This window comes from Lampetra planeri, chromosome 57 (assembly GCF_965212315.1).
Source record: "Lampetra planeri chromosome 57, kcLamPlan1.2.h2, whole genome shotgun sequence".
NCBI classification, from domain to species: Eukaryota; Metazoa; Chordata; class Hyperoartia; order Petromyzontiformes; family Petromyzontidae; genus Lampetra; species Lampetra planeri.
The window spans coordinates 2,517,065-2,531,868 of record NC_136163.1 but is presented as its reverse complement, the minus strand read 5'-3'; the positions used below and the strand labels follow the sequence as shown (position 1 = coordinate 2,531,868).

At 55.4% G+C, this 14,804-nt stretch overlaps 1 protein-coding gene across 1 annotated transcript in view; it reads left to right on the top strand.

Annotated features, from left to right (window-relative positions):
• The window catches only part of LOC144735742 (afadin-like), a 209,275-nt gene extending 196,239 nt beyond the window's left edge, over positions 1-13,036 (top strand). The window contains 2 exon segments of the mRNA XM_078618239.1: positions 8,892-8,988; positions 11,879-13,036. Of these exon segments, the coding sequence (XP_078474365.1) occupies positions 8,892-8,988; positions 11,879-12,026 (245 nt within the window). The 3' untranslated portion in view covers positions 12,027-13,036.
• Positions 13,037-14,804: the final 1,768 nt, after the last annotated feature.

The window sequence follows — 14,804 nt, the reverse complement described above, 5'->3', positions numbered from 1 at the left end:
TGAGTGAGTGGGTCTGGGTGCGTGAGTGAGTGGGTCTGGGTGGGTGAGTGGGTGGGTCTGGGTGGGTGAGTGGGTGGGTCTGGGTGGGTGAGTGGGTGGGTCTGGGTGCGTGAGTGAGTGGGTCTGGGTGCGTGAGTGAGTGGGTCTGGGTGGGTGAGTGGGTGGGTGAGTGGGTGGGTCTGGGTGGGTGAGGTCAGAGAGTGGGTCTGGGTGCGTGAGTGAGTGGGTCTGGGTGGGTGAGTGAGTGGGTCTGGGTGGGTGAGTGGGTGGGTCTGGGTGGGTGAGTGGGTGGGTCTGGGTGGGTGAGGTCAGAGAGTGGGTCTGGGTGCGTGAGTGAGTGGGTCTGGGTGCGTGAGTGAGTGGGTCTGGGTGGGTGAGTGGGTGGGTCTGGGTGGGTGAGTGGGTGGGTCTGGGTGGGTGAGGTCAGAGAGTGGGTCTGGGTGCGTGAGTGAGTGGGTCTGGGTGCGTGAGTGAGTGGGTCTGGGTGGGTGAGTGAGTGGGTCTGGGTGGGTGAGTGGGTGGGTCTGGGTGGGTGAGTGGGTGGGTCTGGGTGCGTGAGTGAGTGGGTCTGGGTGCGTGAGTGAGTGGGTCTGGGTGGGTGAGTGGGTGGGTCTGGGTGGGTGAGGTCAGAGAGTGGGTCTGGGTGCGTGAGTGAGTGGGTCTGGGGGGTGAGTGAGTGGGTGGGTCTGGGTGGGTGAGGTCAGTGAGTGGGTCTGGGTGGGTGAGTGAGTGGGTCTGGGTGAGTGAGTGGGTGGGTCTGGGTGGGTGAGGTCAGTGAGTTGGTCTGGGTGAGCGAATAAGTGGGTCTGGGTGAGTGAGTGGGTGGGTCTGGGTGGGTGAGGTCAGAGAGTGGGTCTGGGTGCGTGCGTGAGTGAGTGGGTCTGGGTGCGTGAGTGAGTGGGTCTGGGTGCGTGAGTGAGTGGGTCTGGGTGCGTGAGTGAGTGGGTCTGGGTGAGTGAGTGGGTGGGTCTGGGTGAGTGAGTGGGTGGGTCTGGGTGGGTGAGGTCAATGAGTGGGTCTGGGTGCGTGAGTGAGTGGGTCTGGGTGAGTGAGTGAGTGAGTGGGTCTGGGTGCATGAGTGAGTGGGTCTGGGTGCGTGAGTGAGTGGGTCTGCGTGCGTGAGTGAGTGGGTCTGGGTGAGTGAGTGAGTGGGTCTGGGTGAGTGAGTGAGTGGGTCTGGGTGCGTGAGTGAGTGGGTCTGCGTGCGTGAGTGAGTGGGTCTGGGTGCGTGAGTGAGTGGGTCTGGGTGAGTGAGTGAGTGGGTCTGGGTGCGTGAGTGAGTGGGTCTGGGTGAGTGGGTGGGTGGGTGGATACTGATGAGTGAGTGGGTGGGTCTGGGTGGTTAGGTAAGGGGGTGGATGGGTCTGGATGATTCGGTGAGTGGGTGCGTGGGCGTCTGGATGAGCGAGCGAGTGGGTCGGTGGATCTGGTTGAGCGAGTGGGTGGGTTTGGGTGAGCAAGTGGGTGGGTGAGTGAGCAACCCAAACTATGGCCTATATATGGAGTAAAACCCACTGTTGACTGCTCATTGCACAGACGGGGAGGAAAAGAAAAACTGCACTCCCTCTCTTGGCCAGCAAACCCTCGACATGGGCATTTTGTACTCTTCGATTTTTTCGGTAAAGTCACGTAGGTAAAAAATAAAATTAATAAATGTAAAATAAAAAATCACGATGTTTCGGAGGCAACACAAGCTTCCGTCTTCAGGTGGAACCGTCACAGCACGATTGCTGTATCAAGTAAAAATTGCTGTATCTTTACTTGATACAACAATCGTGCTGTGACGGTTCCACCTGAAGACGGAAGCTTGTGTTGCCTCCGAAACGTCGTGATTTTTTATTTTACTTTTATAAATTTTAATTCTATTTTTGACCTACGTGACTTTACCGAAAAAACCTAAGAGTATGAATCCTTGCAGTCACGAAAGCTTCACATCTAGAATTGGCATTTTGCTCCCCTACGCAAAGATAGAATGGCGAGTGGGCGAGCGAGCGGAAGTGGTGGTGGCGATGAGGTGGCGGTGGTTTCACCGACGAATTTGTCAACGGTGACGTCTTGAATTGTGTGTAGAGCTTTTGTGAGCTAGCGGAAGTTGTGGCTGTGTGTAGTGTGGGTGTTAATGGGTGTGTGTGTGTGGTGTGGGTGTTAACGGGTGTGTGTGTGGCGTGAGTGTTAAAGGGTGTGTGTGTGCGGTAGTGTAGCGGTTAGCGCGCTGCGCTATGAACCCGGCGACCCGAGATTGATTCCTGCTCACGGCCAACACCAATGACGATTATCTAAACCGTCCAGGGCCCTCCCCTAGGTCGACTCAGCCTCTAATGAGTACCTGGTGCGGCGTGTAAACATCGCTACTGGGGAGACAAAGGAGGTCAGGTGTGGGGCTGGCCACCCACCCCCTCGTGTGCCAAGCCGGCCTTCATAGGTGCTGCTACTCGCTAACAGCACTTGCCACAACAGTGTGTTAAGGTTATACGGGGGATCTTTGTCGTTGTGTGTGTGTGTGTAGTGTGGGCGTGGGTGTATTAACAGGTGTGCATAGTGTTTGTGTGGTAAGTGTTGTAGCGTGGATGTGTTTAGTATGGGTGTGTCAACAGGTGTGCGTCGTGTTTGTGTGGTAAGTGTTGTAGCGTGGATGTGTTTAGTATGGGTGTCAACAGGTGTGTGTCGTGTTTGTGTGGTAAGTGTTGTAGCGTGGATGTGTTTAGTATGGGTGTCAACAGGTGTGTGTCGTGTTTGTGTGGTAAGTGTTGTAGCGTGGATGTGTTTAGTATGGGTGTCAACAGGTGTGCGTCGTGTTTGTGTGGTAAGTGTTGTAGCGTGGATGTGTTTAGTATGGGTGTCAACAGGTGTGTGTCGTGTTTGTGTGGTAAGTGTTGTAGCGTGGATGTGTTTAGTATGGGTGTCAACAGGTGTGTGTCGTGTTTGTGTGGTAAGTGGTGTGGGCTTTTACCGGTTGTGTGTTTGGTTAGTGGTTGGTGGCATGGTTGTATCACTGGCAGTGTGTGTGGTTAGTAGTGGTGGTGTGTGGGTAGTGGTGGTGGTGTGTGGGTAGTGGTGGTGGTGTGTGGGTAGTGGTGGTGGTGTGTGGGTAGCAGTGGTGGTGTGTGGTTAGTAGTGGTGGTGTGTGGGTAGTGGTGGTGGTGTGTGGGGTAGTAGTGGTGTGTGTGGTTATGGTGGTGTGTGGTTAGTGGTGGTGGTGTGTGGTTAGTGGTGGTGGTGTGTGGGTAGTAGTGGTGGTGTGTGGTTAGTGGTGGTGGTGTGTGGTTAGTGGTGGTGGTGTGTGGGTAGTGGTGGTGGTGTGTGGGTAGTAGTGGTGGTGTGTGGTTAGTGGTGGTGGTGTGTGGGTAGCAGTGGTGGTGTGTGGGTAGTGGTGGTGGTGTGTGGGTAGTAGTGGTGGTGTGTGGTTAGTGGTGGTGGTGTGTGGGTAGTAGTGGTGGTGTGTGGTTAGTAGTGGTGGTGTGTGGGTAGTGGTGGTGGTGTGTGGGTAGTAGTGGTGGTGTGTGGGTAGTAGTGGTGGTGTGTGGTTAGTGGTGGTGTGTGGTTAGTGGTGGTGGTGTGTGGGTAGTAGTGGTGGTGTGTGGTTAGTGGTGGTGGTGTGTGGTTAGTGGTGGTGTGTGGTTAGTGGTGGTGGTGTGGTGGTTAGTGGTGGTGGTGTGTGGTTAGTAGTGGTGGTGTGTGGGTAGTGGTGGTGGTGTGTGGGTAGTAGTGGTGGTGTGTGGGTAGTAGTGGTGGTGTGTGGTTGTGGTGGTGGTGTGTGGTTAGTAGTGGTGGTGTGTGGGTAGTGGTGGTGGTGTGTGGGTAGTAGTGGTGGTGTGTGGGTAGTGGTGGTGGTGTGTGGGTAGGGTGGTGGTGTGTGGTTAGTAGTGGTGGTGGTGGGTGGTAGTGGTGGTGGTGTGTGGGTAGTAGTGGTGGTGTGTGGGTAGTGGTGGTGGTGTGTGGGTTAGTGGTGGTGGTGTGTGGTTAGTGGTGGTGGTGTGTGGTTAGTAGTGGTGGTGTGTGGGTAAGGTGGTGGTGGTGTGTGGTTAGTGGTGGGGTGTGGTTAGTGGTGGTGGTGTGTGGTTAGTGGTGGGTGTGTGGTTAGTGGTGGTGGTGTGTGGTTAGTGGTGGGGTGTGTGGTAGTAGTGGTGGTGTGTGGGGTAGTGGTGGTGGTTGTGTGGTTAGTGGTGGAGGTGTGTGGTTAGTAGTGGTGGTGGTGTGGGTAGTGGTGGTGGTGTGTGGGTAGTAGTGGTGGTGTGTGGGTAGTTAGTGGTGGGTGTGTGGGTAGTGGTGGTGGTGTGTGGGTTAGTGGTGGTGGTGGTGTGGTTAGTGTGGTGGTGTGTGGGTAGTGGTGGTGGTGTGTGGGTAGTAGTGGTGGTGTGTGTGGGTAGTGGTGGTGTGTGGGTAGTAGTGGTGGTGTGTGGGTAGTGGTCTGGTGGTGTGTGGGTAGTGGTGGTGGGTGAGTGGGTAGTGGTGGTGTGTGGTTAGTGGTGGTGGTGTTGTGGTTAGTAGTGGTGGTGTGTGGGTAGTGGTGGGTGGTGTGTGGGGTAGTGGTGGTGTGTGGGTAGTAGTGGTGGTGTGTGGGTAGTGGTGGTGGTGTGTGGTTGTAGTGGTGGTGGTGGGTAGTGGTGGTGGTGTGTGGGTAGTGGTGGTGTGTGGGTAGTAGTGGTGGTGTGTGGGTAGTGGTGGTGGTGTGTGTGGGTAGTGGTGGTGGTGTGGGTTAGTGGTGGTGGTGTTGTGGGTAGGTGGTGGTTTGTGGGTAGTGGTGGTGGGTGTGTGGGTAGTGGTGGTGGTGGGTGGGTAGTGGGGGTGTGTGGTAGTGGTGGTGGTTAGTAGTGGTGGGGTGTGGGTAGTAGTGGTGGTGTGTGGTAGTGGTGGTGGTGTGTGGGTAGTGGTGGTGGTGTGTGGGTAGTAGTGGTGGTTGGTGGTAGTGGGGTGGGTGTGGTGTAGGTGGTGGTGTGTGGTAGTGGTGGGTGGTGTGTGGGTAGTGGTGGTGGTGTGTGGGTAGTGGTGGTGGTTGTGTGGGTAGTGGTGGTGGTGTGTGGGGTAGTGGTGGTGTGTGGGTAGTAGGTGGTGTGTGTGTGGGTAGTGGTGGTGGTGGGTGGTGTGGTGGTGGTGTGTGGGTAGTGGTGGTGGTTAGTAGTGGTGGTGGTGTGGGTGTAGTGGTGGTAGTGGTGGGTGTGGTGGTGGTGTGTGGGTGTAGTGGTGGTGTGTGGGTAGTGGTGGTGGTTAGTATGGTGTGTGTGGGTAGTGGTGGTGGTGTGTGGGTAGTGGTGGTGGTGTGTGTGGAGTGGTGGTGGTGTGTGGGTAGTAGTGGTGGTGTGTGGGTAGTGGTGGTGGTGTGTGTGTAGTGGTGGTGGTGTGTGGGTAGTGGTGGTGGGTGTGGGTAGTGGTGGTGGTGTGTGGGTAGTGGTGGTGGTGTGTGGGTGTGTGGTGGTGGTTGTGTGGGTAGTGTGGTGGTGTGTGGGTAGTGGTGGTGGTGTGTGGGTTGTGGTGGTGGTGTGTGGGTAGGGGTGGTGGGTGTGTGGGTAGTGGTGGTGGTGTGTGGGTAGTGGTGGTGGGTGTGTGGGTAGTGGTGGTGGTGTGTGGGTAGTAGTGGTGGTGTGTGGGTAGTAGTGGTGGTGTGTGGGTAGTGGTGGTGGTGTGTGGGTAGTGAGTGGTGGTGTGTGTGGGTAGTGGTGGAGGTGTGTGGGTAGTGGTGGTGGTGGGTGGGTAGTGGTGGTGGTGGTGTGGGTAGTGGTGGTGGTGTGTGGGGTAGTGGTGGTGGGTGTGTGGGGTAGAGTGGTGGTGTGTGGGTAGTGGGTGGTGGTGTGGGTAGTAGTGGTGGGTGTGGGTAGGTGGTGGTGTGTGGGTAGTAGTGGTGGGGTGTGGGTAGTGGTGGTGGTGGTGTGGGTTGTGGTGGTGGTGTGTGGGTAGGGTGGTGGTGTGTGGGTAGTGGTGGTGGTGTGTGGGTAGTGGTGGTGGTGTGGTGTGGTGGTGTGGTGGGTGGTGGTGGTGAGTGTGTGGGTGTGTGGGTGGTGTGTGGGTAGTGGTGGTGGTGTAGTGGTGGTGTGTGGGAGTAGGGTGGTGTGTGGGTAGTGGTGGTGGTGTGTGGGTAGTGGTGGTGGTGTGTGGGTAGTGTGGTGGTTAGTAGTGGTGGTGTGTGGGTAGTGGTGGTGGTGTGGTTGGTAGTGGTGGTGGTGTGTGGGTAGTGGTGGTGGTGTGTGGTAGTGGTGGTGGTGTGTGGGTAGTGGTGGTGGTGTGTGGTTAGTGGTGGTGTGTGGGTAGTGGTGGTGGTGTGTGGTTAGTGGTGGTGGTGTGTGGTAGTGGTGGTGGTGTGTGGGTAGTGGTGGTGTGTGGGTAGTGGTGGTGTGTGGTTAGTAGTGGTGGTGGTGTGTGGGTAGTGGTGGTGGTGTGTGGGTAGTGGTGGTGGTGTGTGGGTAGTGGTGGTGTGTGGGGTAGTGGTGGTGTGTGGGTTAGTAGTGGTGGTGGTGTGTGGGTAGTGGTGGGTGGTGTGTGGGTAGTGGTGGTGGTGTGTGGGGTAGTGGGTGGTGGGGGGTGTGTGGGTAGTGGTGGTGGTTAGTAGTGGTGGTGGTTAGTAGTGGTGGTGTGTGGGTAGTAGTGGTGGTGTGTGGTTAGTAGTGGTGGTGGTGTGTGGGTAGTAGTGGTGGTGTGTGGTAGTGGTGGGTGTGGTGTGGTTAGTAGTGTGTGGTGTGGTAGTGGTGGTGGTGTGTGGGTAGTGGTGGTGGTGTGTGGGTAGTAGTGGTGGTGTGTGGGTAGTAGTGGTGGTGTGTGGTCAGCAGTGGTGGTGTTGTGGGTAGTAGTGGTGGTGGTGTGGGTTAGTAGTGGTGGTGGTGTGGTGGTTAGTGTGGTGGTGTGTGGGTAGTAGTGGTGGTGTGTGGGTAGTAGTGGTGGTGTGTGGTTAGTAGTGGTGGTGGTGTGTGGTTAGTAGTGGTGGTGGTGGTGTGGTCAGCAGTGGTGGTGTGGTGTGGGGTTAGTGGTGGTTTGTGGGTAGTGGTGGTGGTGTGTGGTTAGTAGTGGTGGTGTGTGGGTAGTAGTGGTGGTGTGTGGTTAGTAGTGGTGGTGTGTGGGTAGTAGTGGTGGGTGTGTGGGTAGTGGTGGTGGTGTGTGGTTAGTAGTGGTGGTGGTGTGTGGGGTAGTAGTGGTGGTGTGTGGGTAGTGGTGGTGGTGTGTGGGTAGTAGGTGGTGGTGGTGTGTGGGTAGTGGTGGTGGTGTGTGGGTAGTAGGGTGGTTTGTGGGTAGTGGTGGTGGTGTGTGGTTAGTAGTGGTGGTGTGTGGGTAGTGGTGGTGGTGTGTGGGTAGTAGTGGTGGTGTGGTTAGTAGTGGTGGTGTGTGGGTAGTGGTGGTGGTGTGTGGGTAGTAGTGGTGGTGGTGTGTGGGTAGTGGTGGTGGTGTGTGGGTAGTGGTGGGTGTGTGGGTAGTGGTGGTGGTGGGTGGTAGTAGTGGTGGTGTGTGGGTAGTGGTGGTGGTGGTGTGGGGGTAGTAGTGGTGGTGTGTGGGTAGTAGTGGTGGTGTGTGGGTAGTAGTGGTGGTGTGTGGGTAGTGGTGGGGGTGTGTGGTTAGTAGTGGTGGTGTGTGGGGTAGTGGTGGTGGTGTGTGGGTAGTAGTGGTGGTGTGTGGGTAGTGGTGGTGGTGTGTGGGTAGTAGTGGTGGTGGTGTGTGGGTAGTGGTGGGTGGGTGTGGGGTAGTGGTGGTGTGTGGGTAGTGGTGGTGGTGTGTGGTTAGTAGTGGTGGTGTGTGGGTAGTGGGGTGGTGTGTGGGGTAGTAGTGGTGGTGTGTGGGTAGTAGTGGGTGGTGTGTGGGTAGTAGTGGTGGTGTGTGGGTAGTGGTGGTGGTGTGTGGTTAGTAGTGGTGGTGTGTGGGTAGTGGTGGTGGTGTGTGGGTAGTAGTGGTGGTGTGTGGGTAGTGGTGGTGGTGTGTGGGGTAGTAGTGGTGGTGTGTGGTTAGTAGTGGTGGTGTGTGGGTAGTGGTGGTGGTGTGTGGGGTAGTAGTGGTGGTGTGTGGGTAGTGGTGGTGGTGGTGTGTGGGTAGTAGTGGTGGTGTGTGGGGTAGTAGTGGTGGTGTGTGGTAGTAGTGGTGGTGTGGTGGGTAGTAGTAGTGGTGTGGTGTGTGGGTAGTAGTGGTGGAGTGTGGGTAGTAGTGGTGGTGTGTGGGTAGTAGTGGTGGTGTGTGGGTAGTAGTGGTGGGTGTGTGGGGTAGTGGTGGTGGTGGTGGTGGTTAGTAGTGGTGGTGTGTGGGTAGTGGTGGTGGTGTGTGGGTAGTAGTGGTGGTGTGTGGGTAGTGGTGGTGGTGTGTGGGTAGTGGTGGGTGGTGTGTGGGTAGTGGTGGTGGTGTGTGGGTAGTGGTGGTGGTGTGTGGGTAGTAGTGGTGGTGTGTGGGTAGTGGTGGTGGTGTGTGGTTAGTAGTGGTGGTGTGTGGGTAGTGGTGGTGGTGTGTGGGTAGTGGTGGTGGTGTGTGGGGTAGTAGTGGTGGGTGTGTGGGTAGTAGTGGTGGTGTGTGGGGTAGTAGTGGTGGTGTGTGGGTAGTAGTGGTGGTGTGTGGTTAGTAGTGGTGGTGTGTGGGTAGTAGTGGTGGGTGTGTGGTTAGTGGTGGTGGTGTGTGGGGTAGTAGTGGTGGTGTGTGGGGTAGTAGTGGTGTAGTGGTGGTGTGTGGTTAGTGGTGGTGGTTAGTAGTGGTGGTGTGTGGTTAGTAGTGGTGGTGTGTGGTTAGTAGTGGTGGTGTGTGGTTAGTAGTGGTGGTGGTGTGTGGGTAGCAGTGGTGGTGTGTGGGTAGCAGTGGTGGTGTGTGGTTAGTAGTGGTGGTGTGTGGTCAGCAGTGGTGGTGTGTGGTTAGTAGTGGTGGTGTGTGGTCAGCAGTGGTGGTGTGTGGCTAGCGGTTAGTGGCGTGGCTTTGTTACCGGCGGTGTGCGTCTGCAGGCATGAACACTTACCGGCCCGGCGGGACCCCCGGCGTCATCGGCTCCCAGGAGGTTTACCGCGACCCCCGCGAGCGCCGCACCAACCAGAGCAAACCGTGAGTGTTCGCATAGCACGCACAGCACGCACACAGCACACACACATGCAGCATGCACACACGCAGCACACACACGCAGCACACACACACAGCACACATGCACGCAGCACACACACGCAGCACACGCACAGCACACACACAGCACGCAGCACACACGCACGTAGCACGCACGCACACAGCACGCACACACGCAGCACACGCACAACACGCACAACACGCACAGCACACGCACAGCACACGCACAGCACACGCACACACGCAGCACGCACACACGCAGCACGCACACACGCAGCACACACACGCAGCACCCACACACACGCAGCACACATGCAACACGCACTCCCGCAGGCAGCTCACATGCGCAGCACAAGTGCAGCTCACAAGTGCAGCACATGCAACACAACACGTGCACATTACACAAAGACAAACAGCTCGCACCGTGGGGCACAGTACATGCAGCACACACAGCAGTACACACAGCAGTACACACAGTACACAACAATATATTCGAGTACCCAGGGTACGTAACCTGGCACACACAGTAGTACGTAAGAACCTCCTGTGAAAGTCTTGACTATAGGTGAGGCTTTCCTGGGTAAACAAGGCTGAGGATGATGATTATTGTAAAAATTAACAAGCTGAATGATGATGATGACAATTATAATTAGTGGAGAGATGTTAACTACCTCGCCTGGTATGCAGGAGGTCGTGGGTTCGATCCCGACCCTGACGCCTGCTGCTGTATATTTGGAGTTTGCGTGTCTCTCTCTCATCATCATCATCACGGTGGCTAGGAGATGTTAACTACATCGCCTGGTTTACAGGAGGTCGTGGGTTCGATCCCGACCCTGATGATGCCTGCTGCTGTGTATTTGGTATTTGCGTGTCTCTTTCTCTCATCATTATCACGGTGGCTAGGAGATGTTAACGACCTCGCCTGGTATTCAGGAGGTCGTGGGTTCGATCCCGACCCTGATGCCTGCTGCTGTATATTTGGAGTTTGCGTGTCTCTCTCTCTCTCATCATCATCACGGTGGCTAGGAGATGTTAACTCCCTCGCCTGGTGTGCAGGAGGTCGTGGGTTCGATCCCGACCCTGACCCCTGCTGCTGTATATTTGGAGCGCACGTGCTCCCAGTGTTTACGTGGTTTTTATCGCCGGTTCCTCCGGTTTTTCCCTCCACGTTGAGACTCAACATCACGCGTTCAGAGTATTTGGCTGCTGTGCATTTCCACACGATGATGATGATGATAAGGCACTTTGTTGAGCTATCGTTCGTGATAGCCCAGGGTCTGTTCTGCAAAAGACGCTACAATGGCAGCTCAGTTGTGGCCCTTGGGCTGGTGAAATATTAACAGGTCCCTGCGGGGTGGGCTGGTAGCAACGAATAACCAAAGAATAAAAACATAATGTATTATTACACTTGTCTCACTGAGTGTAAAGGTTTTTGTAGGGTCCTGCCAAGTGTTTGCAGTAGGGGGCGATGCTGCTACACCGAATCGGACGATACGAAGGGAGAGTTTGAGGCCTAGTTCTAGGCTTTAGGCCTAGCTGTAGGCTCTAGGCCGCTGTGAGTTAATTTTTAATTTAAATGTTTTAATTAAAATCTATCTCAGGGAATTATAAGGGAATGTTACACTTGTTTAGCCAGGAAAGCCTCACTGAGTCTAAAGGTTTTTGTAGGGTCCTGCCAAGTGTTTGCAGTAGGGGGCGATGTTGCTACACCTAATCGGACATCGGACGGACGGACGGACGATATAATCTATTGTAGGCTGGTTCACTTCGTTCCTACCAGTAATAGTTTATCTTGTTGGTTCTTTCGGTAAAGTCACGTGACTGTACCGAAAGAACCAAGAAGATGAATCCCTGCAGTCACGAAAGCTTTAAATCGAAATAAATAGTTTAGGAACTGTGCCTGTACTGGGAAAGCGGCCACGTGCAGAGGAAATGTGTTTGGTTAGCGACGTCTGCAATACCGTCTCGCTTGATGGCGCAAAGCTTGGGGGGTGGGGGGTGGGGGGAGGGGCTTGCCGACCTGGCGACAGTGAAGTCGGAGGCGCCGCTTAAAATCTCTGAACCCCGCCGAGATGATGTAATAAAACAGAATGGCGGTGATGCTCACTGGCACGCTTGTCACGGGCGCGGGGAGCCCAGCTCGAAGACCCGCCGTGTAGAAGTCGAGCATCAAAAATAGATCTCTTGAGAAGTGCCTCTCAAACGCAGGTTAAAGAGTCGAGCGTTGCGAATGCGAAGGTGGTGGGGGGGGGGGGGGCGATGGGGCGGCGTTCCAGGTGGAGGGGAGGGGCCGACAACGGAGAAACGACGCAATGGCGATCGCAGGGGGGGGTTAGGGGTTTCCGAGAGGCATGGAGGGCAAACCGGTCCCTGTAGGCGGCCACCCCGAGCGCGTGAGAGTGAAACCGCCATTGGCGTCTGGAGCGTGTGAATCCAATTGGTTGAATAAACTTTCTCCGTTAAATTTCGATGTAAAGCTTTCGTGACTGCAGGGATTCATCTTCTTGGCTCTTTCGGTAAAGTCACGTAGAAGGGAAATAATAAAATAATAAAAGTACAACATCATAAAATTTCGATTTAAAGCTTTCGTGACTGCAGGGATTCATCTTCTTGGTTCTTTCGGTAAAATCACGTAGAAGGGAAATAATAAAATAATAATAATAAAACATAATAAAATTTCGATTTAAAGCTTTCGTGACTGCAGGGATTCATCTTCTTGGTTCTTTCGGTAAAGCCGCGTAGAAGGGAAGTAATAACATAATAAAAAATAAAATATAATAAAATAATTCTCACGACGTTTCGGCTTCAACGCAAGCAGCCGTCCTGCTTGAAGATGAACTTTCTCCGTGTTTTTTTTCCTTTCTTTCTTTCGCAGAGAGGCGGGCGATCACCCGAGCCCGATGCCCGAGAAGCTGCCGTTCCGTGAGCGCCAGCGCCTCTTCTCGCAGGGCCAGGACGTCGCCAACAAGATCAAGACGTCGCGCAAGCTCATGGAGCTCGAGCAAGAGCTGGGAAACAAATAAAGCGGGCGGCGGTGGTGTGCGGCGTGGCTCAGTCTGTCGCTCGCTCGCTCGGTCGGTCAGTCGGTCAATCAATCGGTCGGTCAATCAATCGGTCGGTCAATCAGTCAGTCGGTCGATCGGTCAGTCAATCGGTCGATCAATCAGTCGATCGGTCAATCAATCGGTCAATCAATCGGTCGATCGGTCAGTCGATAGCACGCGTGCCCGCTTGCTCGCGGAAGACCGTCTGTGTGTCTCTCTCTGCGTCTCTGCGTCCTCGGCCTCTGGCTCGGTCCGTCTGGCCCGCCGGCCGACGGAGAGAAAAGCGCAACAAAAGATCTGATCCGGTGGGGAGGGGGGGGGTCTCCCCACGCTTCCTCCTCGATGAGGCGACACCACCGCCGATGACGACGACGCTGATGATGATGACGATAACGACGCTGATGATGATGATGACGACGATGCTGATGATGATGGGCTCCATCGCTTGGTCCGCCGTGGAAGACAGCCCTTCGTGTTTCCCCTCTGTGCCTGCCCGTCCCCCTCCCCCCGTCTTTCTCGCCATCTTTCGGCGGTCGAGCGTGCGAGGTGTAGCATCCATCCGGACGTCTCTCTCTGCGTCTCTCTCTGCGTCCCTGTCTCTCCCGGCTGTCCTTCCATCGCTGACGGGGCAGCGCGATCGCGAACACGTCCCGGGATGTCTCGGTGGGGAGCGGCGATGGTCGCGGTCGGCACAGCCGCGCCACGAAGCCGGCGACCCGAGTTCGATTCCCGCTCACGGACAACACCGGTGACGATTCACCTGGCCCAAGTCCTAGGCCTCCCCTAGGTCGACTCGGCCTCGAATTAGTACCAGGTGTGTGAAATCATCGCCACTGGTTGCTGGCCACCCACCGCGCGGATTTTTCCCCCAAACTTCCGATTCGTCGTTGGGTCGATGGTGAAAAAAAACCAAATCTCTCGATTGTTGTCGTCGCCGTTTTTGTTGTTTTGTCGATTTTTCTATCCTGCCCCCCTTCCCCCCCCCCCCCCCCCCCCCGAGCAATAAGCTGATGTCGAAAGAACGTCGCAGATCTGGGGAAACCCACTGACCCCTCACCCCCCTGCTGTGCATGGCGCGGTCGGTCGTCACGTTGCGTGCGTGCGCGAGGCACGGTAGGCAACGGCCGTTCCCTTCTGCTGGGTTCGTTTTGCAAGAGAGCTTTTTTAAAAAATTAATTATCGCCGATTCTAAACGATTTCCGCGGGGCGACAAAGCACATTGTGTGGACTCGGGGGAAACCGCGGCGTGTTTGCGTCGGCTGTGGGATACATGGAGCATCCTCGGGTAACGATAGCAACAGCAGCAACAGCAGCAATAGCAGCAGCAACAGCAGCAACAGCAGCAACAGCAGCAACAGCAGCAGCAACAGCAACAATGGCAACACCAAAAAGTTGTCGGTAGCTTTATTTCCTCCTCGTGTCAGCTCCCAGGGTAAAGATGACGTCCGTGTTGGGGAAACGTCATCACGCTCGAGCACCGTTGCCACCTGTCCTGGTTGTTATTTTTTGCCTTCCCCCCCAAGGATCCACAACCTCTTGGTTCTCAAAGGGTTAGCTGCTGGGGAAATCTCATCATCCTTGCCGGGGGTACATTAAAACTCTCCCGGCTTGTGTCGGTTGTGGAGTGGTAGTCGTAGTAGTAATAATGTTGACGGCGACGATGAAGATGATGATCATTCTCCACTCGGCGATTATCCCCCGAGGTTGTTGGGTTGCCTCCTCAAGGGGGCGGCGAAGCCGACGGCGGTTTAGGCTTCGCCATTGGAACCTCATCGGTTTAAGCTTCGCCGTGGCACGGCGGAGGGGATCCGCCGGTGTTGTCAACTCGGTGAAGGGAGCGCCCAACGGCATGCTCCGCAAACCCCCTCTCGGTTCTTACCGTTTCTCGGTTATTTTCTGTTTAGTTTTTTTTTATCTTAAACGGGGACACGATGGGGGTTGGGGCCGTGGTCCTCATGGCCGAGCCAGCGCCGCTGAGTTTGCGGGGTTCGGATCCAGGTTTCACCGCTACCATCGCCCTCGAGCTGTGGGTCTCAACCGGGTGGTACGCGCGGGGAGAGGGGAGTTGGGGGGGGGGTCACGTGGGGCGATTGATGGAACGCGTGAAATTGTATCGTGCGCGAGAGCACGTCGGTAAGATAATCAGGCGGCGATGAATCTGCCAATGTGAACGTATAACTTAAGGATACAATTTGAATCCATGCGGTAACCCAGAACGATGAGTAATAAGACCCCTTCCAGACTCGCCGATCGTAAGCAACGTGGTTGCCGTGAGCAACCAGTGAGTGCGAACAAATGACGTCACGCGCGCAGAGCGACAGTTTGATTGTTTTTTGTTCAATTCGCTTTTGAGTGATTGGCAGCTAGCTAGGATGACGTCACTAAGTGGACAATTGGTTACAATATTTTATGTTCATTATTCGTACTTTTATTTACTCAGAACCACGTTGGTGGGTTACTCTGTTGGAACAAAACTCAACAAAGGATGGGGGGGTACAGGACCTAGACCACAATCACCACCATCGTCACTATCATCACCACAGCCACTATCATCACCACCAACAACACTGATGATGTTACCACGGCGCTTGCGCCAGGCTAGGTGCATGTAAAGGCTGCGTGAAGTGTCGAAAGCTCCGCTGGCAGGAGGTCGCGGGACAGGCCCAGGTGCCACTATCACCATAACCACTATCCACCACCGCTCATCACCACCACAACCACTATCCACCACTCCTCTCGTCATCATCACAACCACTA